Below are 25,265 nucleotides of genomic sequence, written 5' to 3'. Positions count from 1 at the left end.
ATGTCCTGAGTTTCATACTCCAGTAGCAATGTGTTCCATTTCCATCAATAGCTTGTCTTCAAAAATTCAAGCCCCATGGCTGCTGTTCCATTCTTTTGCCCCAAGCAGTCAGAGCTGATGTCTAGGTGACATCAAGAGGGAGTTGTATGTGTGTCCCTCACTGGGAAATAGCCCTCTCACTGACCCCTCCTTGCTTCTTCTCTCCAGTGCCGTGATGCATTGACAACCCGGCAAAAACTGATTGCACAGGACTACAAAGTTAGTTATTCTCTAGCAAAGTCTTGTAAAAGTGACCTCAAGAAGTATCGATGCAATGTAGAGAATCTCCCACGTTCCCGAGAGGCCCGGCTCTCCTACCTGCTTATGTGTTTAGAGTCTGCAGTGCACAGAGGTAAGGCCCCCCTCCCCCCCTTTATCTGAATATATCTGATAAAGTCCTCGTGGAACACAGAATTTAGCAGGATAATGCCTTCAGTTTTATTTGACTTTTATGAGAAAAAGCCAACATGGGAAAAGATGTTTTTAGAGGATGTTATCCCAGCTCACATGTTTCTCGAGACCAGATAACCAAGGCAAAAATGGATTTGTTTGAGAGCCACATATTTATGATGCTACCTATGCCTTGCTCTTGGCAGTCTGCAGTTGTTTCATATCTTCCCTGGGGGTGGGGGTGGAGGACATACTGGTAGTCTGAATAAAATGACTTTTGGACATCACCATTTGTTTTGTCATCCCTAAGTGTCTGTCAATGCATGCTGAACAATTCCTGTCCCTTGCAAATTCATCTGTTGTGTTCCTCTTCTTCAGACAACAACTCTTTCCTCCCCACTTGCAGGCCCCTGATACCTCAAGCTTTCACTGCTGCGTCTTTGCTTCTGTTGGGTTGGTTGTGGCATGCTAGGTAGACTAAAAACTGCATGTGCTGAGGCGATTCTGCCCTGTGTCAGGAAGTCGTGAATATTTCATCTTGAAATTTCATAATAAAATCTTGGTCTCATTCTCTCTGAGATAGCTAGCATGTGTCTGGGCTGAACTACTTCATGATTGCTTCTGCTCAGCAAAATTAATGAGACTGCTGCTAGTTTTCTGTATACAGGGAATATTTTTATGTGGCGCAGTATCTTATTGAGTGAGCTCCCACATGCTGTCTGTAGCACTGCAACCCAAGTGCAGGTTTTTACCTTCTCTCTGAGAACTTTCAGAATGAAGATGATGATATTGGATTTATATACCACCCTTCATTCTGAATCTCAGAGTCTCAGAGTGGTTTACAATCTCCTTTATCTTTCTCCCCCACAACAAACATTCTGTGAGGTAGGTTGGTCTGAGAGAGCTCTCACAGAAGTTGCCCTTTCAAGGACAGCTCTGCAAGAGCTATGGCTGACCCAAGGTCATTCCAGCAGCTGCAGAAGGAGGAGTGGGGAATCACACCCAGTTCTCTCAAATAAAAGTCTACACACTCAACCACTACAGCAAACTGGCTGCAGATAAAGTATGTAAATAAATAAAACCTAGATCTTAGCTGAGACTGGGGGAAGGGAACTCTTCCCTTCTTTTTTTGTCTTCCAACTCTTCTCATGTTTATTTTTGCTTCTTGTAGTGAGAACCCCCCTCCCCAATTCCTTTCTGCAGATGTTTCCAGTAAGTGCAGGCTTCTGATGGGAGTCCAGCCACCCGCTGAAATGTCTATTATTCTTTAAGCTGGACTTGTGGCTACAACCTGGACCTTTCAGGAAATGGTGGAGTGCTCTCCTTCCTTCACTCCACTGGCCAATTCAATTGCCACTACTGTAGCCTTGCTATTTTCCCATCACCATGAATGCTCCCTGGAGCTGACTGGAGAAGTGCCATGGGGTAGCAGTGAAGGACAGAGAAAAGGAAGGGGATGTGAAAGATGATAAAGGAAAGAATAGAAATGTGAGAGGGAGTGAATGGGGCAAAGGAGGACAAAGAAGAGGAAAGGGACAATGAATTAGTATGGAAGGGGTCAGGAATTGGGCTGTGGGCTAGCAAGTAGGTGCTGGGGTGGGGGGACCATAGCACCCCTGGGCACCATGTTGTGATTCACAGTAACCTGTTATATGCCTTGAGGGCATCAGCTGTTCTTATTGTGCATTGTATTTTTGATGTATACTTATTGTATACTGGAAAATCACAAAAATATCCATTGAAAGAGCATATCTAGCCCAATTTTCATACTTCAATGTGTTTTTTTAAAAGTATGCTGATGGGCATGTGAGGTGGTTCACTGGTACAGTCACTGTTTGCTGCAGAGGCCTGTTTCATTTTTGGATCGATCTTGGAATGACATATGGCATACGGTCATGTAAACAATTTTCATTCGAAAGCAGTTCTGCTGCAGGAGTCTCATTTTGCCAGTGGTGGTCATGGCAGTGACCTTATTGTCTGCAAAATGTCATTTGGTTAGTATTTGCAGAAGGTAATAGAATTACCCTTCCATTTTATACACTGTGCTTGGAGTACTGCTTCACATGGGCATTACTGCTTGTAAGCTATAGATCTGTCCTTGGACCTGTTTTGTTCAACATCTTTATAATGATTTGGATGAAGGAATAGAGTGGATGCTTATTAAATTTGCAGATGATACTAAATTGGGGGGGGGGGTTGCAAATACAGTAGAAGACAGAGACAGGATACAGGGTGGAAAACTGGACTAAAACAAATAAAATGAATTTTAATGGGGATAAATGTCAAGTTCTGCATTTAGGTAGGAAAACCAAATGTGTCACTATAGGATGGGGAGACATGTCTTTGCAGTAGTATGTGCAAAAAGGATCTTGGATCTTAGTACACTGAACATGAGTCAACAGTGTGATGTGGTGGCTAAAAAGGCAAATGCGATTTGGGGCTGTATCAACAGAAGTATAGTATCCTGATCATGTAAAGTGATGGCATTGCATTACTTTGCTCTGGATAGACCTCACCTAAAGTGTTGTGTTCTGTTTTGGATTTAAGACGGATATAGACAAGCTGGAACATATCCAGAGGAGGGCAATGATGATGGTGAGGAGTCTGGAGACCAAGTCCTATGATGAAGGGTTGAAGGAACTGGGTATATTTAGGCTGGAGAGGAGATGACTGAGGTGATATGGTCACCATCTTTAAGTACTTGAAGGGCTGTCATATAGAGGATGGTGTGGAGTTGTTTTCTGTTGCTCCAGAAGGTAGGACCAGAACCAATGGATTGAAATTAAATCAAAAGAGTTTCTGGCCAAACATTAGGAAGAACTTCCTGACAGTGTAGGTCCTCAGTGGAACAATATTCCACGGGAGGTGATGGGCTCTCCTTCCTTGGAGGTTTTTAAACAGAGGCTAGATGGCCATCTGACAGCAACACTGATTCTGTGCATTTGGCAGATCATGAGAAGGAGGGCAGGAAAGGTTGCATCTGTGCTTAATTCTCGTGGCCCTTTCTTACACACCCAGGGAAATGCAGATTGCCATTTTGGAGTCAGCAATTTTTCTTCAGGCCAGTTTGGCAAGGATTCTGAAGGTTTTAGCCATCTTCCGCGCATGGAGCAGGAGTCACTGAGGATGTATGCATGGTGGGAGGAGAGGTATTTATGAATTCCCTGCATTGTGCAGGGGGTTGGACTAGATGACCCTGGAGATCCCTTCCAACTCTATGATTCTAAGCTGTTTTTTTCTACTTCTAAGGTGTGCTCTTGTTTTCTTCAAGGGAAGAGCTAATGGTAGCTAATCTATTGCTTCCCAGATTCCAGTTTTGTAGAATGTAGTACTCTTGGCTAAGATGAAAAACAGATCTCTCCCTGGGAGAAGGGCTTGTCCATCAGTTTTCTATAAATAGCCTTTGGTTGGCAGGTGTGACCCCCCCCCCTCCTCCCGTTAAATAAGTTGGGTGACCTTGAGGGAAAATGCAGCCAGCTTTTTAGAGGGGGAGCAAAGCTTCTTCTCTGTCTACTTGATGGAAGCTCATCATGTTCCATCTGGCACCCTGTGATCTCAACAGCCCCCCTTTCAGGTTGTGTTTCTCTTCTCTCTCTCTCTCTCTCTCTCTCTCTCTCTCTCTCTCTCTCTCTCTCTCTCTCTCTCTCTCTCTCTCTCTCTCTCTCTCTCTCTCTTTCTTCCCTAGCAGTGCCCTCAAGGCATTGTTAAACTGATAGGCAACCAGTGATCCAGATAGATCTTTGCCTTAACTGTGGATATGTCTGCTAAACTACTGCCGGAGGCAGTGTCTCTAAGTCCAAGTCACTGCTGTTGTACCATTGCAAAGAAGAATTGGTCTAGAATTCCCTGGCAGTTTTGTAGACATCACAGGGTTCTTGGCAGTGGGGTGGGGTGGGGGTGCCCTCACTGTCACTGTAGGTTAGGAAACATTTGTGCTGATTTGCAGACTGTCTGTTTCAACACTGCATAATGCCAGTTAAACTTCTCTTCCTGTACAAATCAGAGCAGCCAAGTTGTGCCATGAAAATACATGATGCACGTTAAAGAAAAGGTGCCTTTTTGCCTGATGATGCTCATGCACCCCTAATCCTGGGCTAGGGACAAGAAACTGTATGCCATGGAAGTCCCATGCCTGAAGTCCACTTTAGGTTTTTTTTTCTGCCCCTCTGTACTTCTTTGCTCACTTCAGGCATGGAACTTTCTTGACCAGCACTTAAGGAAAACATTCAGAACTGATGTTTGCAGAAAGCATAATGAGCACCAATGCATTGTGGAGGCATCCATCTTAGCCTGGCATACATTATAGCATGTGAGTGAAAGTGTGTGAAATAGTGGAAGGCAGCCCTGTGCTAAGAAGAAAGGGGCTTAAAAAATGGCAGCGGTATAGGTGTCAGTGTTATCTACCCTTGTTATTCGCTCCCCAGGTCTGAAATAAATCTTTGGATAAAATAAACCCACAAATATTGCAAAAGGATTAAATTGTTTAATGTGGGGATGTGCACAGAATTTGTGTGATATGCCATGCAAGTCACTCTTAAGCTCAAAATAGCAGTACATGGAATATATGCCTAGAGACATAAAATGTCCAGGTTAAAGGGTTTTGTTGTTGTTGTGGGGGAAAAGGAAGTTTTTAGGGAAATTATAATACATATTTTCCTAACAAACTTGCTAATTTTGCTGCTTTAGCAACAATAAAAAAGAAATAATTTACGAGTTGGTATTTGCAGTTGTACTCAGCTTGCTGTGGGGGAAGTGTAGATGACTGGGAAAAGCAATGGCAAACCATCCTGTAAAAAGTCTGCTGTGAAAACGTCGTGATGCGACGTCACCCCAAAGTCGGAAATGACTGGTGCTTGTGCAGGAGACTACCTTGACCTTTATATGCAATTGTACTATTTGGTGTATTTACAGAACTTGAATGTATATGTGCCTTTATTTACTATAAGCAGAATTGCCAAAATATGCAGTACTTGAGAGAGCTCCAAACTGCTGCACTCTGTGCTGTCTTATCACATGTATCTTTATTTTTGCTATCTGAGGTCCAAACTAAATATTACATTTGCACCAGGCATCGTGCCTGTTTGAGTTTGCTCAGGGAACTCCATAGCGAAACATCACAGGGCCCAATTTTGATTGACCACAGTGTAGGGGGAAGGAGGGAACTGAAGCCTCCCCCCATTTTCTCAACCCAAGACAGCACTGAATACTGTACACCCCCCTCCTAGCAAACAGCACCCCTCTGGCTATTTGGGGTCAGATGCCTTATAACCGGCACCTCTTGTGACTTGGCACAGGTCGGCAAGTGAGTAGCGAATGCCAGGGGGAAATGCTGGATTACCGGCGCATGTTGATGGAGGATTTCTCACTGAGTCCAGAGATCATCCTAGGCTGCCGCAGTGAGATTGAGCACCACTGCTCAGGGCTGCATCGGAAGGGCCGCACTCTGCACTGCCTGATGAAAGTCGTGCGAGGAGAGAAGGGGAATGTGGGAGCCAACTGCCAGCAGTCGGTAAGGTGGTGGTAGTGGGGAGCCTTCTCTTGTCATTCTTCAACCCCCGCAGTTAAGGATGAGTTCAGTTTCCTTCAAGCTGGAGCCCAGCTTTTTCATGTCCAGAGCAGAATGAAGATAGTCTGGAACCTGCAGGAGATTTCAAGGTTTATAGAAATGTTAGTCTGCACTGACTAGTGTCCTTGGCCTTTGCTATATCCAATGATGTGCTGCTTGTACAAGGCAGCATTGAGGCTTTGTGGAGGGCTTCTCTAAGTGTCTCTTTAGCCATAACAGCTAAATGGAACCTTTATGTTTAACGGCAGTAGGGTGGATCCAGCCATCCTCCAAGGAACGTTCTTCCAATGAAAAGTGAGAGGAAGACTTCTTAGACTGGGGGACGTTTTTATGCTTTGCTCTCTGGATCGGCAGAAGAGGGGTAGGATTTGCCCCTAGTGTGCCTGCACATAATTTTTGCAGGGCATAAACTCTGGAGGGCCAGCATCTTCATAACCCTGTTTGTGAGCTACCAGAGACTGCTGGTTGCAGCTGATGGACTTTGGTCTGATCTTAAGACAATGAGTAGAGAAAGGTGATCTGCATTTGATTTAATATTACTGGTCACAAATCATCTGCTGTTCCCTCAGATGATCTGGGCTCTGTGCTGGTGTCCTCTGTGTTTGCATACCACCCAAATGCTATTGCTGTTTTAGGGAGAACCACCAAAATAATCAACTTAGTATTTACAAGAAAAAGGGGTGACTTCTGCTAGCAGGTGTGGATTGTAAAGAAGCTCTTTGCACTATTAAAGTTAAGATTTGTGTGCTATGCTGGTGGACCTGGCTCGTTCAGTGCTGCAAGCAGGACATTCTGACCTCTCTTAAGCCTTTTGACCTCCTAAAGGGAACTAGAAAAACTTGTTCTGGAATGACTTATGACATGCAGCTGGAAGGACAAAACTAGCATTCTAGGCAGAGGGACAGAGCTAGGCTGACGGTTCCTTTTGAATTCTGAAGGTTTTTAATAAATATACACACGAGAAGTACCCCACTGGTGGGAGACAGTATCTTTGCAAGGGTTCATAAATTAAGCAGAAGCAACAGCCCCAAGAAAAGTCTGGGAGGTGTCCAGTTTTTCTCATAACCAGGCAAAACCAGCAATGTAACTTAAGCTTTTAAATCTGAAGTGGGCGTGGTTGCCAGGTGATAACCTGCACAAGCAAGCCACCAGTGGTAAGATCTGTGGTTCCTCCAGGGCCAAAACTGGACTAATGAGCAAAACAAAAATTTCCTCTTCCTAAAAGTGAACCGGGTATCCTTGGCAAGCAAGGTTGGGAAGAGGCAGTAGAACCAATAGGGTATTGTTTGTCTACATTGCCTTATCCAGTCCTTACCAGGTGGTGACCAACCCTTTGGGCCTTCTTCCCTTGCTCTACTGTTTACTTCGCAAAGTTGACCTTGCGTAACATCACCAACTCTATTCTAGTCAGTCTTCAAAGCTGTCTGTGACTCTTAGAAAGCTACTGTACCATATCATTAACAGTTGCTTTCCTCCTGTCCAGTTCCACATGCATCTACTTCCATTTCATATGAAAGTACTAGGGAGTGTGTCCTCAGATGTGTACCAATTTGAAGGATATCAACAAACTGGTCCAGTTCATGTTGGGGCCTATTGAGGGGAAGATACCTCTGGTTCTTGAAGCCCCTGAATAGCAAGATTGCATGTGAATTGTGCTTGGGTCCATAACAGGTTTTGTGTTTGAGAAGCTTCTGTTGCAGAGGTAGTGCCTCTGCTTTATAGAGACTGGAACAGCTACTTCCTGCTGTCTTAGTTGTCCTGCACTTCAGTCTTCCCTGCCCCCCCCCTGGAAGGGAAGGACACTGCAATTCTCTCAGTAACACAATTACATGAGCTCTGCTATCTGGCCCTTTGGGTGCCTGAGAGGTGAGATTGCAGGGTAGTTGGATCCTGCTATATGATAGAAGCTTGCCTGGTGCTCTGTCCAATTTTGCAGTTTCCAAGTACCAGTGAAGTGACAGTACTGCTAATAAAAAATTTCTTATGAAGGGGGAATGAACCTATATTTGGAAGCAGTCAACCTCTGAAACCTAGTGTTAGGCAAAATTAGGGCAAGACCTTGGCCTTTAGTTCCATTTGTTAGGCCTCCAGGGCAGCTGGCTGGCCACAGTCTAAGACAGGATGCTGGACTACATGGATCCAGCAGGGCTGCTTTTCTGTAATGTTCTTATTAGTTGACTTGGCAGTTGTTTGCTATTAACTGGGTTTGGGCTTGAAAGTGAAATCAATTTATCATAGGCTTATAATTCCTGTCAAAATGTTGCCCGTTTTCGTAAAAGTGACTAACCTACATGGGAGGTTATGGAAAGCATTCACCTTCTGTGGAGGCACTCACTGCAGTTAAATATGGGCACAGAGTTAGACTTGCAGTTCCGCCAGTGACAGCATCCAAGATCTCCCTTAAAGTGCTCTGCCACTTTTATTAATATTAATATAATAAAAAAAAAATCTGTCTCCTTTCCTCCTCCAGCTTCAAACACTGATCCAGGAGGCTGACCCTGGTGCTGACTACCGCATTGACAGAGCTTTGAACGAGGCCTGTGAATCAGTGATACAAACTGCCTGCAAACACATCCGTGCGGGAGACCCCATGTAAGTGATGGAGCTGGCCATGTAGTGCTGTGTCTCTTGCTGTGGCTCATTAAGTTGCATCTCTCTGGCCAGAAACGAGGGGTGGGGATGGAAGGGATGGGCTCAGCACGTTGGAGGATTTGGTTTGGATTTGTTTTTGATCTAGTTTTTGTAATGCATTTGTACCTTTGGTCTTTTAAGTGAAAGGAAAGCCTGGACCAGAGGGAAGTGCTTTCTCTATGTGACAGTCATGCAGGCGTTGCAACATTCCATTGTTCCTTTTATTTTAATGGACGGTTTTCTCTCCTCCAATTAGTGAGGCAAGTTGGTGCAATGAGGGTGTTGGAGGTTTCACAGGTTCTGAATGCTGCCTTGCTCAGTTTGACTGCCCTGCATCTCCTTTAGGATTCTCTCTTGCCTGATGGAGCATCTGTACACAGAGAAGATGGTGGAGGACTGTGAGCATAGGCTCCTGGAGCTCCAGTACTTTATCTCACGGGACTGGAAGTGAGTGCTGGGCATGGGCGGGGGTGTGTGTGTTGCTCTTGCAGGCATTGTAATGACCCAGCTGACCGTATGGATATATAGTTGGGCCAAAGGGGACCTGAATCCTTGAGTGAGTCTACAGGCTCCTGCTCTTAACTGGGGCTTTTATTTAGACTTGAATAATGCCAGAATATTTCATTGGAAAGTGGCAATTGAAATGTATGTGACTGCTCTTCTTATGTTTTTTCACTTCTGGTTGCCATGCATGTTTCAGGTTGAAATAGTATATTTCAGGGAAGAAATGATATCCGATAGTGGGACAAGGGCATCTCAATACCAGATGGTGATTTGAAGGATATCTCATTTTCTCTTTTTAAAAAATATATAGATTGGATCCTGTCCTCTACCGCAAGTGCCAGGGAGATGCGTCTCGACTTTGTCACACACATGGCTGGAATGAAACGAGTGAGATAATTCCTCCCGGGGCCATCTTCTCTTGCCTGTACAGACATGCCTACCGCACTGAGGAGCAAGGGAGAAGGGTAGGGACACCAGCCAGCTGTTTTGACAGCTGTTGTTCATCAGAGAATGAAGTGACTGGTGATGGGTTTATCTATGGAGGGTAGACCTTGCCTACTTCTGAAGTTGTAGAGGAACTGAGCTGGTGACCATGGACTGAGATGAGAGCTGTTCCTTTTTTCTACAGGCTGCTTTATGCTCCATGTAACTACAGGCACTCAATTGTGATTAAATCAGTCTTCTTGGCAAAAGCTTTGCAAATGCGCTGTGGTGGTCAAAGTGTCAGGCTGGGAAGTGGGAGGCCCAGGTTCAGGTCTCCACACTCTCAGCCTAACGTACTTCACAGGATTGTTGTGACAATAAAATGGAGGAGAGGAAACCAGTGTATATCATTTTGTGTCTCCCAGATCCTAGTCTGACATTCTACGGGGCACATTGTTGGTGTATTTCTGTTGCAGGCATGTCCCATTTACCTTTTACTTTAAACAAGATGCCAAACATCTTCTTTGATTAAATGTTGTGAAGCAGGAATCTGAGGGGGGGCAGAGAGAGGAGCAGTGGGTCAAAACTGCTTGCTGGGTCAGAATCAAGGATACAGCTCCAGACTTGAGTGGGTGGAGGCCAAGAATAGCATAAAGGAATTGCTGTCCGCTGCTGTGTGAGTGTGCGTGGGAGATTGTCCCTCCCAGATCTGAGCAGTTGGGATCCTTCATCTGGAACAAATCTGTACCCTTGTTTTTGGCAGCTGTCCCGTGAATGTAGAGCAGAAGTACAGCGGATTCTGCATCAGCGTGCCTTGGATGTGAAACTGGACCCAGCTCTTCAGGACAAGTGCATGATTGATCTGGGGAAGTGGTGCAGTGAGAAAACAGAGACAGGACAGGTATCTCAGACATTTGTTTTTTGAATTCCTTTTCTGGGAGAAGAACAGGGAAGCCCCAGTTGCCTGCAAATAATACTCCCCTCCCCATTGGATTCTGAGGTGCTTTGGGGCAGGCTTGGAATATGAGAAAATATTCCATGGTTATGAGTTTGCTCACATGAAATGTTCAGAAGCTTGAGCATGGCTACCTTTCTCTGGGTAAGTATCGGTGAAAAAAAATGCCAGAGAGCAATTTGGAAGCTCTTGGGCTTCATAAACCCTGTGTGTTTCTCATGAGGAAGGATGTTTTTTTTTGTTTTATATTGTTAAATAAGCTTTTGGTTAAGCTTATTTTAAAGACTAGGGCAAAGAATTTCTTCTCCTCCTCCCCCCTTTATTAAAATGAGGAACGTCCTTTGAATTGGAGGACTTTTCAGTTTCCCAGATAACTTGGTTTCTGATCTCCAGATCCCCCATCCTTCAACAGAAGAACTTCAAAAGGATACTCCAGTGTCAAACAGTTGAATTTGGATATATTTACAAGTTTCTCACTACTCTCTTCCCCTCCCCCCCCCGAAACGTTCTTAAATTAAGGTTTTTGTTTTCATACAAAAAAAAGTTAACATAGCAATGAGACCCATAGAGCCACCTGCTCCCTCTTCCCTAATGTGTCCTGTTAGCAGAGAAAGAAAGAGAGGGGCGGGGGGGGGGGGGGGAGTAGTGCAGGAGTGTGGGTTAGGAAGGTAATGAGAGGAAAGGGGGACAAGAAAGAAAATGCAACAAAGAACGTTGTAAGGAAGACACACATAGGTCAGGGGAAAAATGGTTGAAATCATCATGAGAATGTTGGTGAGTCCATCCTGTTTTGCCTGAGACTCTAGTTACCCCCAGCAGGCCCAGCCAATATTAAATAGTGGTAGAATTTTAAGTCTTTTAGTCCTGTGTAGATAGGGGGATAGTCAGTAAGTTATGCCAGCAGACACAACGATTTCTTGGAGGGGTCTCTTCCCTGTTGGTTTTTGTTGTCAGTGTTCAGGTTTATACTTTCTGCCGGACATTTCTGGAGTCAGTTAAGACAGAGGTTCTTCACTTCCACAAATGTTCCTTGGAATGCTCCTAGTTCATCAAACTTATAAAGTTCCATCAAACCATAGAGCAGACAAAAAGTTTGCAAATGGTTGTACTGAATATTAATTTCTGCAGTAAGTCACCCAGGATCAGGAAGAATAAAAGGAAATGAGTTCAAATAATAAGGAATTTAAAAAGGCCTCTGCTTCAGCTGGGGCTTGAAACCCTCTTCATCCTGTATGTCTTACACAAAATATTGTTGGGCATTTCATAAAGGTTTCAGCAGCTTTTTCCTGGGCCAGAGCCCTCCAACGTATAAAGCCTTTACAATGGTTGATGATTTCTTTAGGAGAACCATTGGAGAGGGAAATCGTAATGTGATCTGAGCCTTCTAGCTCATCTTAAAAGGCCTTCCTTGGTGGCAGAGTTTAATAGATGAGAGATTATTGCCCTTGGATGAGTTGTTGCATCCTGGATCTGACCAAGGACCTATAAGCCCTCTCTATAACAAGATCATAATCTTCTGGCAAGGACAGGCTGTCTCTTTAAGTAGATTGAACAAAGGCCACCATGTCTGTCCCTTCTAGGCATTCTCTGACTCCCACTAGATGAAGATTATTACATGGTTTCTACTTTCTAGGTCTGCTTTGGATTTTAAAGCTGTTACCTCAGTTTGTTGAAATTTTGTTGGATGGAAGCAGACGTAGAAGCAGAAGAGTCTTCTAGGTCCGAGATCCTGCTCTCTGCATTTGATAGGTGTTCAGCTGCCTGCTTCTGAAGAGATTTAAGTTCAGTCAGCTCAGATATGACAGAGGGCAGTTCCTCTTGTATTACTTTAATATCTTTGGTGTCGTTGAGGGTTTCTCTTAAGACAGCCACAATCAGTGGATCTTCTGTGGCCACAGTACGGAGAGCAGCCTCATTGTGAAGTTCAGCCGCATTAGCCATTTTGGATTTTGCCTGTGCAGCCTTCTTGCTGTGACTTCTACCTCTTGTCACGATTCAAGGACTGTCTTCAAATGTGTGCAAGAGGAAAATATACACAATGGTGCTGTGTTGAACCAAAGCCAGTGGAGATAAGGGTTGGATATCAGTGGATTGGGCCTGTAGAGTCCTGAAGTTCACTCAGACATGCTATGTACAGCTTGAAGACTGTGCCCCACTCCATCCCCATGAGACTCAATTAGGATAGTGAGATAAGAATCTCATCTTAACAAAACCAGAGACCCCCCACCCATTATAAAAGCTAAAGGTAGTGCCCTGTGCAAGCACCAGTTGTTTCCAATGTTAAGTAACTTAGCATTAGCAATGGTCTCTGTACTTTTGCTGATTGTATTTTAATTTTATATTGTTACATTGCACTCTTTGCTTCCCGCATTTCATTGCTGTTGAGCTTTGTTCTTTTGGTTTTAAAAACTAATGTGTAGTGAGGATCCACTCATCGCATCTGGAGAAGGGGGGTCCTGTCCATGAAAGCTGATACTGATTTTAAAATAGTCATGTAGCTCTTTGAAGACTTGCTTTCATATTTCCTTAGTGACAGCACAGAAGCCTTCCTAGTTTAACCTTGAGTATGTGTAGAAGCTGCTGCCAAAAAACTCCCTTTCCTGCCACCCCTGGACATGAAATGGTCCCTCACTGCAGTCCTTCCAGCTGTTTGGTGTGAAAAGAAATTCTGGTACTTCTCTCTTTGTGGTTGATGGTCTTAACTCTTCTCCTCATTTATTGAAAAGACCTGCTTACTAGTCAGTCCAGACTGTCAGATTTCATTCCCACTGAAAAACACATGTTTGGCTGCCCAGTTAGAAGGAGGTTAAAAGTTCCTTGGAAGAAGCCTGGAATGAATTGTTAGTTAAAATGGATGTTCTTAGTGTTCCTGAGTTGGTGGGTGGGCGGGCTAGTCTGGATAGTGGTCTTCCTGTTTTTTCTACGTTGGGGAGAAGCCACATGGCTGAGGTTGTGATTTAAGAACAAAGGACTGTCTGTAAGTGAGTGTTTGAGCCCAGCTTGAATTTACATGAGATGCTTGGCATTGTAAGAAATGCTGGTGTTTTTCTACTTAGCATTTTTGTTTTCTGCTTGCTACTTTTTGTTGATCTTTCTCAGGCCTCAGATTCAGCGGGAGCTCACAGGAGTGAACCTCCTGAACCTTTCTGAGAGTTCTATCTCCTTCCCACCTTGTCCATTGAATAGTAGGTGCAGCTGCATAACAATCCCTGGATGAGCTCCACCACCTATTTTTCGACAAAGCGACCCCTGATCTTTATGATTTCCCCCCTTTTAAATATCACCTGCTTCTTAAATATAGTCTGTGGCTTTATTTTCTGCCTGCTTGTGCCATGTTTTGGTTGTTTACCAGGCTGTTTTTCTGTTACTTTTGTTGTTTCCATGTTGCAAATAAAAAACTTGCTACTGGCTTGTTCAGAGCTGAGGCTTGTTCCTTTTGTGACCCTGCTGTCCTTCCAGAGGGGCTCAAATATATCTGGATAGTTATTTTTTTTTTCCCTTGTAACCTCTTTGCAGTTCCATGTAGGTTCTGCACTGGCCCAGAAGGCAACTCAGAAAGGTTGTAGAGCTGTGCCTTGAAACTGGCACTTGGATCTCCTCAGGATATGGGAAAATCCCTCTGGGCAAGTGCGGAACGGAGGAGCATGTGCCTTCTTGTTAAATTCTCTTGTGGTTGCCACACAGTGAGCAGCCCCATGGCATTTCTGGGGATTCATCTTCTTTGGTTAATGTTACTCTGCTTCAGCCTATTATATACAGCCTGCTGACCTCTTCCCCTGTCTCATCTAACTTCAGCAGGCCTGTGGAAAAGCAACCTAGTTTTAACAGAGGACTGTTAGCCAATAGTCACAGTCTCTGCTTCCCATGCTTGGGGGGGGAAAGTAATAAAGTAAATCCTTGTCTTAAGTTCACCAAACATCACAGAGGAGCCACACCTCTATATTTAGGGCTGTACCATGAAAACTATCTTTGTTGCTTATAAAGGTGATTTAGCTGACCAGTGCTGAGTCAACATAGCCTTACTGTCCTCTGTTGTTGGAGCTGGGACTTAATTTACTGCTTTCCTGCCTCCGCTTCTAACTGCTCTTGGGATTGCAGGATAGCTACAGACTGCCTCCATCTCAGCTGTGCTTTAAACCAAGCAATCAATACGAAGGTTTGAGTGACCTGCATGTAGCAATGGCCAAACTGGGCAGGGAATTAAGATGTAGCACACTGAAGCCAGGAGTCACTGGAAAATGTGCAGGTTTCATTTCCCTCAATTCAGGTGCTTGAGGTTCCTCTAACCAAAGGATCTTGAATAGAACAGCAAAAATACCACCTGGAGCTTTCAATAGCATCCCATCAGCTGACTTAAGCAAAACACTGAGCTTATATCAGACAGGTGTATTGTAGTTACTGACTCACCTGGGCCAGTAGACACAGACTGTCTTACATCTCTCAGCTTGGCAACAGCTCCCTAAGGGCCTCTATATTTGGAAACAGAAACTGAAACCAAAGAACACTTTTCCACAAAGGAAAGAGTTGTTCCTATCCCTCCCCCATGGTAACTGTTTTGTGATCGGCCAGGTTGGCCATTGTAGTAATTTTGTGGTGGGACCAGCTACCTTTTCTTAGAATTCCAAAAGTGTTCCCAAGCACAACAAGGTTGGAACCCTGCTCTCCCAGGAAGGTCACTTCCATAATCACGGGTATACGGGACTACCACAGAGACTGTGAAAAGAGAGAGACTGAAAAGACAAAGAGGTTTGCTTAACTGCTTTCCTGCCTCCACTTCTAACTGCTCTTGGGATGAATGGGCATCTGTGTATTCACACAATTGGCCATTCCCACTGCTGGCATCTTTTAGGCTATTAGCCCTTAATGGCAGTATGAAGAAAGCAGTGTTCCCTCTAAGCTGAGTTAGTGTGAGCTAGCTCACAGCTTTTTAGCCTCTCATTTTTGTCTCAGTTCAGGAGAAATGGCCCCAGAGTGAACTAATTTATGCAGTAGCTCACAATTCTAATGCCAGTAGCTCACAAAGTAGAATTTTTGCTCACAAGACTCCACAGCTTAGAAGGGAGTATTGGAAGGAACTGAGTGAAAAAGGGGCTTCCTACTCTCTTGAGACATGTGCAGAGGAATATAATCCTACCCAAAAGCTCTGGAGCTGCCTTCTGCAGAATCCATGTGTGTGAATGCATGATCAGTTGCAAGTAAACAACCCACATACTATCTCATCAAGTCAGTTTGTTTGTGTTAGGCTAAAAGATAGGATGTGGCCAAAGGTGCACAACAAAACTTGAGGGAGTTATGCGGCGAGAGGCACAGTTTCAAATATTCTTGCACTGCTTTCTAGCCACTGTTGAAGAAGACTTGAGCAAATCCCTTTGGCAAATTAAGCTTCAGATTTCAAGACTTCAAGAAATTAACCTCCAGCAAATTATGCTGTGGGTTAATTAAAGGAAACAGCAGAATGGTAAAAGGAGACCTAATGCGGCAATCTGGTTCTGTCAGGTTGAAGCTTCAAGTCATTCTTTGTCCTTTTTTTGAAGATTTAAGTGACTGATAAATAACTGGGATACAGAAATAAGTGTAGCAATACGGTGCAACACAAAGTGGTTGCAAGTGATTCTGTCAGTCCATAGGGAAAATCTCAAAAGTTAAAGGAAAATGGCAGCCTCCAGTTGAAAATATAACACCCCCCCCCCCGATGATCAAATGGGTCTTCAGCAATGTTCCCTCTAAGCTGCAGAGTCTTGTGAGCAAAAATTCTACTTTATGAGCTACTGGCATTAAAGTTGTGAGCTGCTGCATAAATTAGTGCATTCTGGGGTCATCCTTCCTGAGCTAAGACAAAAATGTGTGATCTGTGAGCTAGCTCACACTAACTCAGCTTAGAGGGAACACTGGTCTTCAGTACCAAAAAGACATTGCGTTGGTGTTAGAGAAACTTTGGTCAACTACAGGTTTTTCTGTTTTCAGTTGAAGGTTGCCATTTTCTGTTTTTCCCAGAAAACCAAAGGTGAGACTTGACACCAGCTCTACCTATAATCTGTTCAACATGGCCTTCCTTTTTACACTGGGTAGACAGCTTCAGGATCTGAAATCTCTCCCCCCACCACCACTTTATTTAAACATTCAGCCTCCGATGAAGAGTTATATAACACATTAAAAAAACCCAACTTTCACCTTAAGCTCTTTTGATTTCTCCTATTAAGGTACTGTGTAATGTTACTGCGATGTTTGTTTCTTGCGTGGGGGAAAAACGAATTAAAAGTATACATTTTGTATTTTGACTTAAAAACAGAGAGTTCTTTTTGGCTTTGAAATGTTGCTGTGCATTCTGCAACTTGAGCTTGCTTTGTAAAGCAGGAAGCCACTTTATCTGCATTTGAACCAAGTCGTTTTTGCAGTGATCAGTTAATTTGCTCCTACCTACAGCAAGCACAGTGACTCTCAAGCTGGGGGTTGTGTTGGGTCAGGGTGATGAAAGCTGCTAGAATCCACAGCAGAAATGCAATAGGGACAGGTGGCTTCTGCAGCCTTGCTTCCTGAGAAGACAAACCACCACAGAGGCCATGGTGTGTTCAGAGAGCAATAAGGAGATTTGGCTGAGGGATTCTCAAGAGCGACTCGAGATAAACTTTTTTTCCCTGACATTGCTAAGCAGTGGCTTAAGATAATTTTTGTGTCCTGTTTAGGAACTTGAGTGCCTCCAGGATCATATGGATGACTTGGTGGCTGATTGCAAAGACATAGTTGGAAACCTTACAGAACTGGAATCTGAGGTAAATGAGTTTTGGCTTGAATTTCAAAGAAAAGCTCGAATGTTGAGGCTGTTGCACTTGATCTCTGTGATTGATTGCCCAACAGTACTAATGTGAATGAAAAACTACTTTCTGGACTTCAATGGACTGTCCAGAAAGTAGTTAGTGCATTTTCACGTATATATTGGGAATGAGGTACAGTCAGGTAAATAAATATCCACTCCTTATTCTTTGCTGAAAGTATATGCCTGTTCCTTTTGTTGTCCAGTTGTAAAATCAAGCAACGCCAAACTGAAAATATAGGATAATAATGTTCAGTGACACAGCAGTGGCAAAAGAAAGAAGGATCCAGAAGCCACAGATTAAAACCCACCAAAGGATTTAAGAAGCTTCAGATCTTCCCTGGTGTTCAAAAGAAATCATGGTGGATGGCTAGGCAGATAGGTTTTGGGGTAGGGAGTTAATAGATGGGAAGGGAAGGCAGTGTGGTATAGCCCGTTCTCATCAGATCTTGGAAGCTAAGCAGGATCGGTACTTGGAAGGGGGGCTACCAAGAAGACTCTGCAGAGGAAGCCAATGGCAAAACACCCCTGCTTCTCATTCGCAGTGAAAACTCCTTGCTGGGGTTGCCATAAGCCAGCAGCAACTTGTTGGTGCTTTACACATACATTTAACATATGAGATGTCATAGCACAGAAGGCTGTAATGCTGGTAGCTATTCCCTTTACAGTCAATGGCTTTGTTCAGATCTCCTTTGCTTGAGGCAGACGTTTTGGGCTACAAGATTTAAGGGATATTTGCTGAAATCAGCGGTTGCTTCCAAGAACTCATATTCTGATATGGGAATGGCTATCCTTACAGGTGGAGGCTTCTAGTCCTGTCTCTAGGGGTCTTAGTCGTTCGTTGCATTGTACGTTTTGCACTGCGTTGCATACTGTGCAAGGCCTCGTGAAACGTTGGCATTGCTGTGCCGAAAGTGTAACCTCGGGGACTAAACACATACTCCTTCCTCTGGCAGGATATCCAGATCGAAGCTTTGCTGATGCGAGCATGTGAGCCAATCATCCAGACCTTCTGCCATGTAAGTGAATCCCATGTTGCTTTGTGCTGCACTTTGAAAATAAAAAAGAAGTCGCATCCCAGTATTATTACGGGACAGCCACACAGCTACTGGTGAGGAAGTGGGCATTGTGTGTATGCTGTGGTACTGTGGTGGCATCAGTGGCTTGGAATGTGGTGGCGGGAATTCAGCTTTCAGTTTTGAAAAGGCAAGATTTTTGTCTACTCTTTCTTTCTCTCCCGCCGCCCAATCACGTATTCAGGAAGTGGCAGACAACCAGATTGATTCGGGGGACCTCATGGAGTGCCTCATTCAAAACAAACATCAGAAGGAGATGAATGAGAAGTGTGCAGTGGGTGTCACACACTTCCAGCTGGTGAGTGTGTTGGTCTCTCAGTACTTCTTAGCAGGGGTGGAATTCTAGCAGGAGTTCCTTTGCATATTAGGCCACACACCCCTGATATAGCCATTCCTCCCAAGAGCTTACAGAAAAGGGCCTTGTAAGCTCTTGGAGGATTGGCTACATCAAGGGTGTGTGGGCTAATATGCAAAGGAGCTCCTGATAGAATTCCATCCCCGCTTCTTAGCTTGACCTCTACTGAGAGTTGGTGCCAGTTGAGGGCAGTTCCTGAGAACTAACCTTCCAACGGCTGCTTCCAATATTACTGTGGCTGGTTTGCTCCTAGTAAACTTCTTAATTTTCAATTTGCTTCCTGGAATTATTTGCAACCACTTCTTTCTGGACACTGATCTCTCCAGTTTGCACAGCAGGTAGTTAATGCCTGTGTATGAGTATTTTTTAACGTCTTTGGCACCATCCTGGAACTCTGAAAGGACTGGGTTAGGTCGAGGTGGAGAAACCCCTGAGGCTAGTTAATTGGCCATTGTTGTGCTCTGTGAGTGACTTCTGATCTTGAAAAGAGCTCTGTTAACTTTTTCTGTCTGTCTTCTACAGCTTCAGATGAAGGATTTCAGGTTCTCTTACAAGTTTAAAATGGCCTGCAAGGAGGATGTGCTGAAGCTGTGTGCCAACATCAAGAAAAAGTATGTGGAGAATTGGCTTTGGGGGTAGAGGGTGGGTATTAACTAAAAAAAAACCCCAACCCCTACTGTGTGTTAAATCTAGCTGAAACCAAGATTTTTGGGTTTTGGATCAGACAGAAGTGGTAACGCTTTCCCTGCTCGCTTTCAGGGTGGATGTGGTCATCTGCCTGAGCACTACTGTGCGCAATGACACCCTGCAGGATGGGAAGGAGCATCGGGTCTCCCTGAAGTGCCGCAAGCAGCTTCGTGTTGAAGAACTGGAAATGGTAAACAGCTGTCTGTTGGGGAGGGGCTGTGGTAGAGCATCTGCTTTGCTTGCAGACCATCTCAGGTTCAGTCCTCAGCATCTTCAATTAAAGGGATCGAGTAGGAGGTGATGGCTAAGCAGATTCTGGAAGCTAAGCAAACTTTGCCCTGGTTAGTATTTGGATGACAGACCATCAAGGAACTAGAGAGTTGCTCTGCAGAAAATGACAATGGCCAACCACCTCTTTGTCTCTTGCCCTGAAAACCCCACAGGGCCATCATAAGTCAGCTGCAACTTCGCGGCTCTTTCCACATACACTAAAGGTGATGTGAAAGACCTGAGCCCAAGACCCTGGGGAGCTACTGCCAGTCTTGAGCAGGCAGTTCTGACCTTGATGGACCAATAGCCTTACTCTGTACAAGGCGGCTTCATGTGTTCATATGTTGGTAACAGGACTGCAAAAGGACTTTACTTCCAGATCAAGAGCTGGAATTGACAAAAACCCTTTCTTAGTGTATCTAACTTGTGTGCCCATCAGAATGCCTGGAGCTAGTTTGTTCCTGCCTAATTGACACCCCTTCCTCCTGTGTTCTGAATCCGGCTTATGGCAGGTTTCTGTTCGTACATTGACTTTTACCAAGCCAAGGCCATGTCCAGTGGCTAGAATCCGAGGATCTTCATCAGCCAGCTTGTCTGGAGCCGCCTTAGTTGACCTGAATTACATTTTTCATGGTTAAGTGGGTGATGAATGCACAGACAAAGGAGATGTGGTTTGATCTATAGCTAGTCTTCATTTTCTAAGCCAGAGTGGTACATGAACTTGCTCTAATGCACTTTTAAAATGAATTGGCATGCTTTGGTTGCCCTTCTCTCCATTCCCTTTTGGGTCTGAAATGTTGTGATTTTTGTCTTGCAGACTGAAGATATCCGTCTAGAACCAGACCTTTATGAAAGTTGCAGAAATGACATCAAGAGCTACTGTCAGAATGTTCCCTATGGCAATGCCCAGGTAACTGACTGGCCTTGGATTTTTTTTTCTTGCTGTTTTACTCCTGATTTTTTTGAAAAAGATCCTCATAATGGCCCCTGCTAACTGTCTTTTGGAAACACCATTTCTCTTGCCTTAATACAAAAATAACCTTCGCATTTCCAGCAAATACAAATTATCATTATGATGCACATGTGTTCAGATTTTTTTTATGGGCAAAACTGGCATAACTGATCAGATTTTAAGAAGAGGGGAATATGTATATATGCACACATATGTACATGCACATATGCACACATATACCCAACGTAAGGAAATCAGGAAGAGCAGGAAAGGATCCTCCAGGTTGAACAGGTGTATATTAGTAGTCAGATCTAACAAGTCCAAAAATTGAATTCTGCTTTTTTTGCCTAAATGTCTGTATAATTTGTCATCTTCTGTGAACAGTCTACTTCTTAGGAGCCAATTTGCATGCATACTCCTCCTTAAAGGAAGTTTGCCCGACTTGTGCTACCAGGTGTTCAGCAAATAACTGCAGCTTGCTTAGAGGCAGTCAGCACTGTGTGAGAATGTAGCCTAAGGTTAAAGGTGTTCAAAGGAGCAAGACAAATTCACTGTGAAATTAATTTACTTGGCCAATGCTGATTTTAAAATTCCCAGGACTTTACAGGGCCATTTTTACCACATTGTCAGAAATTTGAATTAACATAAAATTAGAGAGACATACTGACTAGTGAAGGCAGCAATGGCTTAGATTTAATATCCTGTTTGTTTTTGCCCCTAATATCCCTTAGCATTTTGCTGTTGAATCCTTTTTTTAGGCAACATATTTTCAATCTTATATGTATCTTACTCATCCCCTTGATCCTTTTAATTTTCACCCTTTCTCAGTTTAGCATCCTGCTCAAATTACATTACCCATAATGCACTTTGTACAGACGGTACAAACAGTTCCATTATTGTTCCTGTCCTAGACATGATGCAGTTTAATATAATTGAGAAATGCCTTTTCCCTTTTGTTCCACTGTATTCTGTTATTTTTTTTTTTGATACGTGGCTCACCCTCTTCCTCAATCCTCCTCCGCAGTCCCATTCCCCAATGACCAGTTATCCCATTGGTTTTCTTAGCAGTGCTGTTTAATTGCAGATTATTGAGTGTCTGAAGGAAAACAAGAAGCAGCTCAGCACCCGCTGCCACCTGAAAGTCTTCAGGCTCCAGGAGACAGAGATGATGGATCCAGAACTAGACTACACTCTCATGCGAGTTTGCAAGCAGATGATCAAGGTGAGGGCAGCTGGTTGACGGGAGAAGCTGGGGCAAGCTTCCTTCTGGATTGGGGCTATAACATAAAACTTTTGATGGAACTCCTTCTGCCCCTTCAGAGGTGCATATATTGGTGAGGCCAACTCTTGGATTTTGCTGAAAAGATCTGTGGATGTATACAACGGAATCCTGCAGGCTGCTGGTAACAAAAGGAAAACAAAAACCATGTGGGATTCTTGGCCGTAGCGGCTTCCACACTCCATTCCTCTGAGGCAGAAACAAAACAGCCTTGTATGAACAGCCACAGACTGCTTTGGAGTGGGATGAATAATTAAAGCTGATAATATTGAAGATATATTTGACAATGTTAGGTTCACAGTCACCTCCCTGAGGCCGGATATTTTTAGAGCAGGGGTGTCAATCTCATTTGTTATGAGAGCCGGATCTGACATAAATGAGACCTTTTCAGGCTGGGCCTTGTGTGTCATAAAATGTAATGCCAGGTAGCAGAGATATAAAGTATAAAAGACACAGACAAACACAATTAAAGATTTAAAAAAACAACAAAATAAAATGTTTTAAATATTAGCACTTGTCAGTCTTAAAGCTGCTTTCTTTATATCTCTCCCATGGGATCCAAGGAACTAGGCAAAGGAAGCTCTGGCTCTTTCCTTCCCTCCCAAGGGGACCAGGAGGGGGAGGAGCCTAAGCCAATAGAAGGAAGAGAGGCTTGGCTCAGTAGCTCTGCTGTGTGATTGAGAGAGCCTAGCAAGCAAGCTCTCCCTCCCCTCTCTTCCTCCCCAAGGGGGAAGCCTCAACTAATGGAGAAAATGGAGACTTTGGTCTGTAGCTCCTGTGCAATTGAGCAAGCCTGGCAAAGCAAGCTGTGATGCAGAAGGAAGCAAGAGAGAGGGAGAAGGAAGCAGATGACAGTCAGTTGCTCAGGGCCCTGATAGGAGCCCTCTGGGGGCCTGATTCGGCTGCCGGGTCGCATGTTTGACACGCCTGATTTAGAGGTTTCTCTCTTCTCTCCCCCCTTTACCACCCCCAACTGGTTGGGTATCTGGAAGGGATATGGTTGTCAGGTCTCTCCCAGTCACTGGAGGGGGTTGGGTTGCCAGATCAAGATTAGGAAATTCCTGGAGATTGGAGGATGGAACCTGAGGAGGACAGGGACCTCAATGGGACATGATGCCCATAGAGTTCACCCTTCAAAACATCTATTTCCTCCAGGGGAACTGATCTCTGGACATGAGCTGCAATTCCAAGGGATCCCCAGGTCCCCCCTGGATGCTGACATTCCTACGAGGAGAAATGGTTCAGGGGAAGCTTCAAATCTGGGATAAGGACCAGACTTTTGCCTGCTGAAGTTCAGTGTTTGACCTCTAGAAGGTGACATTGCAGGTCAGATGTGCTGCAGAGGCATTATCCAGAGCTTCTGCCACAGGAAATGCTTGATGAATGGTCAAGATACTTAGCAGTCTCTATGATTATAGTGGCTCTGCATCCCAGTTTCCTCTTCTGTCTTTAAATTGGAGCCTCCATGAAATTTCTGTGCATTGTGTTGTTGCTGCAGTAGTGCATTGTGTTGTTGCTGCCTCTCTCGGCATTAATGTGGTAGCTTTAAGAACTCATCCTATACTGAACACCCTTGTGGCGTACTTAAAAATAAGCTAGATCGATGTGCAGTTAGTGATAAGCAGACAAAGGTGCATGATTGGAAGAGAAGGCCATGGTCATGGGCAGAAGTTGCCTTGCCCTTACCAAAGTCCAGTTTTGTCCTGCCAGCTGACTGCTTCTGCCATTTCTTCTGCCAGAGATTCTGCCCAGAAGCAGATGCAAAGAACATGCTGCAGTGTTTGAAGCAAAACAAGAACAGCGAGCTGATGGATCCCAAATGCAAGCAAATGATCACCAAGCGCCAGATCACACAGAACACAGGTAAAAACAGGATTACTGCTTGAGACTTGGGTGGGGCAGGGTGATGATTGCTGCCCAGGCTGGACTGGTTGTGCTCAAGGCTCTGTTCTTCATTACCCACTCACAACTAGAAGTATTGTACTTTATTTAAAGATATGTGGAAACTGGAATAAATACAGGGCTTCTTCCTACCTCATCTGTTACGAAACTGGCCCTTCACCATCCCACTAAGAAACTTGCTTGTAGCCAATTACACAAGTGATTCTTTTCCAGTCTGCAGAAGAGGAATGATTGTGTGTATGTGTGTGAATTTCAGTGTTCTCTCTGTGAGTTGCTGATCCAGTGATTTAGACAGCATGCTCAGTTTCCGAATGATGGTGAGGCTCCCATGCTGTTTGGTTCTGAATGGGAAATTGGCGAGCTTTGGCATGCCAAATGGGGACTCCCTGGTATGCTTTCTGTGTCTTTTGTATACATTCTACATGTCCAAGTCCACTGTAGAAAGAATAGTGCTTTCTGCCCTATCCATGCCTGTATCCCTGCGCATTCCCTGGAGAGTTAACTGAAGTTGTTTGACTAGCTTCTAGGGACATCTGACTTACAAAACCATCTCTCTCTGCTTTTTTTTTTTTTTTTTACTGGGATCTCGGAGAAGCCCTGGTCCTGAAAGGGTGTTTCAGCAGGGATGGCTTTTGCAAGTGGTCACCAGTTCTGGATCAAGGCTTTGGTTGCCTGGCAACCACATATTCTGAGATGGTCCTGATTTTTATTGCTGGTAGTTCCATTGAAATCATTGTGGGAAACAGAACTACTGTTAAGCCAAAACCTCAGCAACTAAAATAGCTGTAATAAATTATTTCTAGTTGTGGGGTTTTTTTGTTGGCTGCTGTTGCTTGTCAGAATAAAATATGAAAGTTTCCTCAAAGCGGAGTATTTTTTTTTTTAAGAGGGAGCAACGTGGGTGACGTCTACAAGGAATTTTTGTATTTATTAATTTTACTTCATTTTATACCTGGCCTATCTATCCATTAGGGACTGGAAGTGGCTTACATTGTTCTCCTCTCTTCCAGTTCCTCCGTATAATAGCCCTGTGAAGTAGGCTAGGCTGAGATCATATGACCGACCCAGGATTACCCAGCCAGATTCCATGGCACAGAGCTAGGATTTGAACTGAGTCTCTTAGGTTCTGCTCTGACACTAACCGTTTTAATGAGTGACATAGGCTTGCTTTTGTTTGTTGCTCGAGAGTAACTGTGCTGCTACCTTAACTTTTTCTTTGCTCTCATATTAACACACACCTTGCCTTGATCCTTATTTTTCAGTCTCTCGATCATTTATCTTTGAAAGCTAAAGTAAATGTGACAGTGGCCAAAGGTCCATCTGTTTTAGAAGCAGTTGTAGTTTTTAAAAAATCATTGCAAGACACCAATCTGGATTATGCATATGGCATGGTGGCCCCGGCAGCTCATCTCCCCCCAACAACAC

The 25,265-nt window shown here is 44.1% G+C and overlaps 1 protein-coding gene across 2 annotated transcripts in view; it reads left to right on the top strand.

The window, feature by feature from the left end:
* The window catches only part of GLG1 (golgi glycoprotein 1), a 91,426-nt gene that overhangs the window by 44,033 nt on the left and 22,128 nt on the right, over positions 1-25,265 (top strand). Inside the window, exons 7-20 of one of the 2 annotated variants that reach the window (XM_060254537.1) lie at positions 208-391; positions 5,724-5,938; positions 8,466-8,587; positions 8,972-9,073; positions 9,441-9,594; positions 10,317-10,454; positions 17,192-17,278; positions 18,276-18,338; positions 18,580-18,693; positions 19,273-19,361; positions 19,510-19,627; positions 20,525-20,617; positions 21,744-21,881; positions 23,678-23,801. In XM_060254537.1, coding sequence (XP_060110520.1) covers positions 208-391; positions 5,724-5,938; positions 8,466-8,587; positions 8,972-9,073; positions 9,441-9,594; positions 10,317-10,454; positions 17,192-17,278; positions 18,276-18,338; positions 18,580-18,693; positions 19,273-19,361; positions 19,510-19,627; positions 20,525-20,617; positions 21,744-21,881; positions 23,678-23,801 — 1,741 coding nt within the window. Of the gene's footprint in view, positions 1-207; positions 392-5,723; positions 5,939-8,465; positions 8,588-8,971; positions 9,074-9,440; positions 9,595-10,316; positions 10,455-17,191; positions 17,279-18,275; positions 18,343-18,579; positions 18,694-19,272; positions 19,362-19,509; positions 19,628-20,524; positions 20,618-21,743; positions 21,882-23,677; positions 23,802-25,265 lie in introns of both variants that reach the window. The other variant, XM_060254538.1, reaches the window with a different exon arrangement.

Source organism: Heteronotia binoei, chromosome 14 (assembly GCF_032191835.1).
Source record: "Heteronotia binoei isolate CCM8104 ecotype False Entrance Well chromosome 14, APGP_CSIRO_Hbin_v1, whole genome shotgun sequence".
Lineage (NCBI taxonomy): Eukaryota > Metazoa > Chordata > Lepidosauria > Squamata > Gekkonidae > Heteronotia > Heteronotia binoei.
Note: the sequence above shows the minus strand (reverse complement) of the source record. Positions and strands in the feature narration are given on the sequence as shown.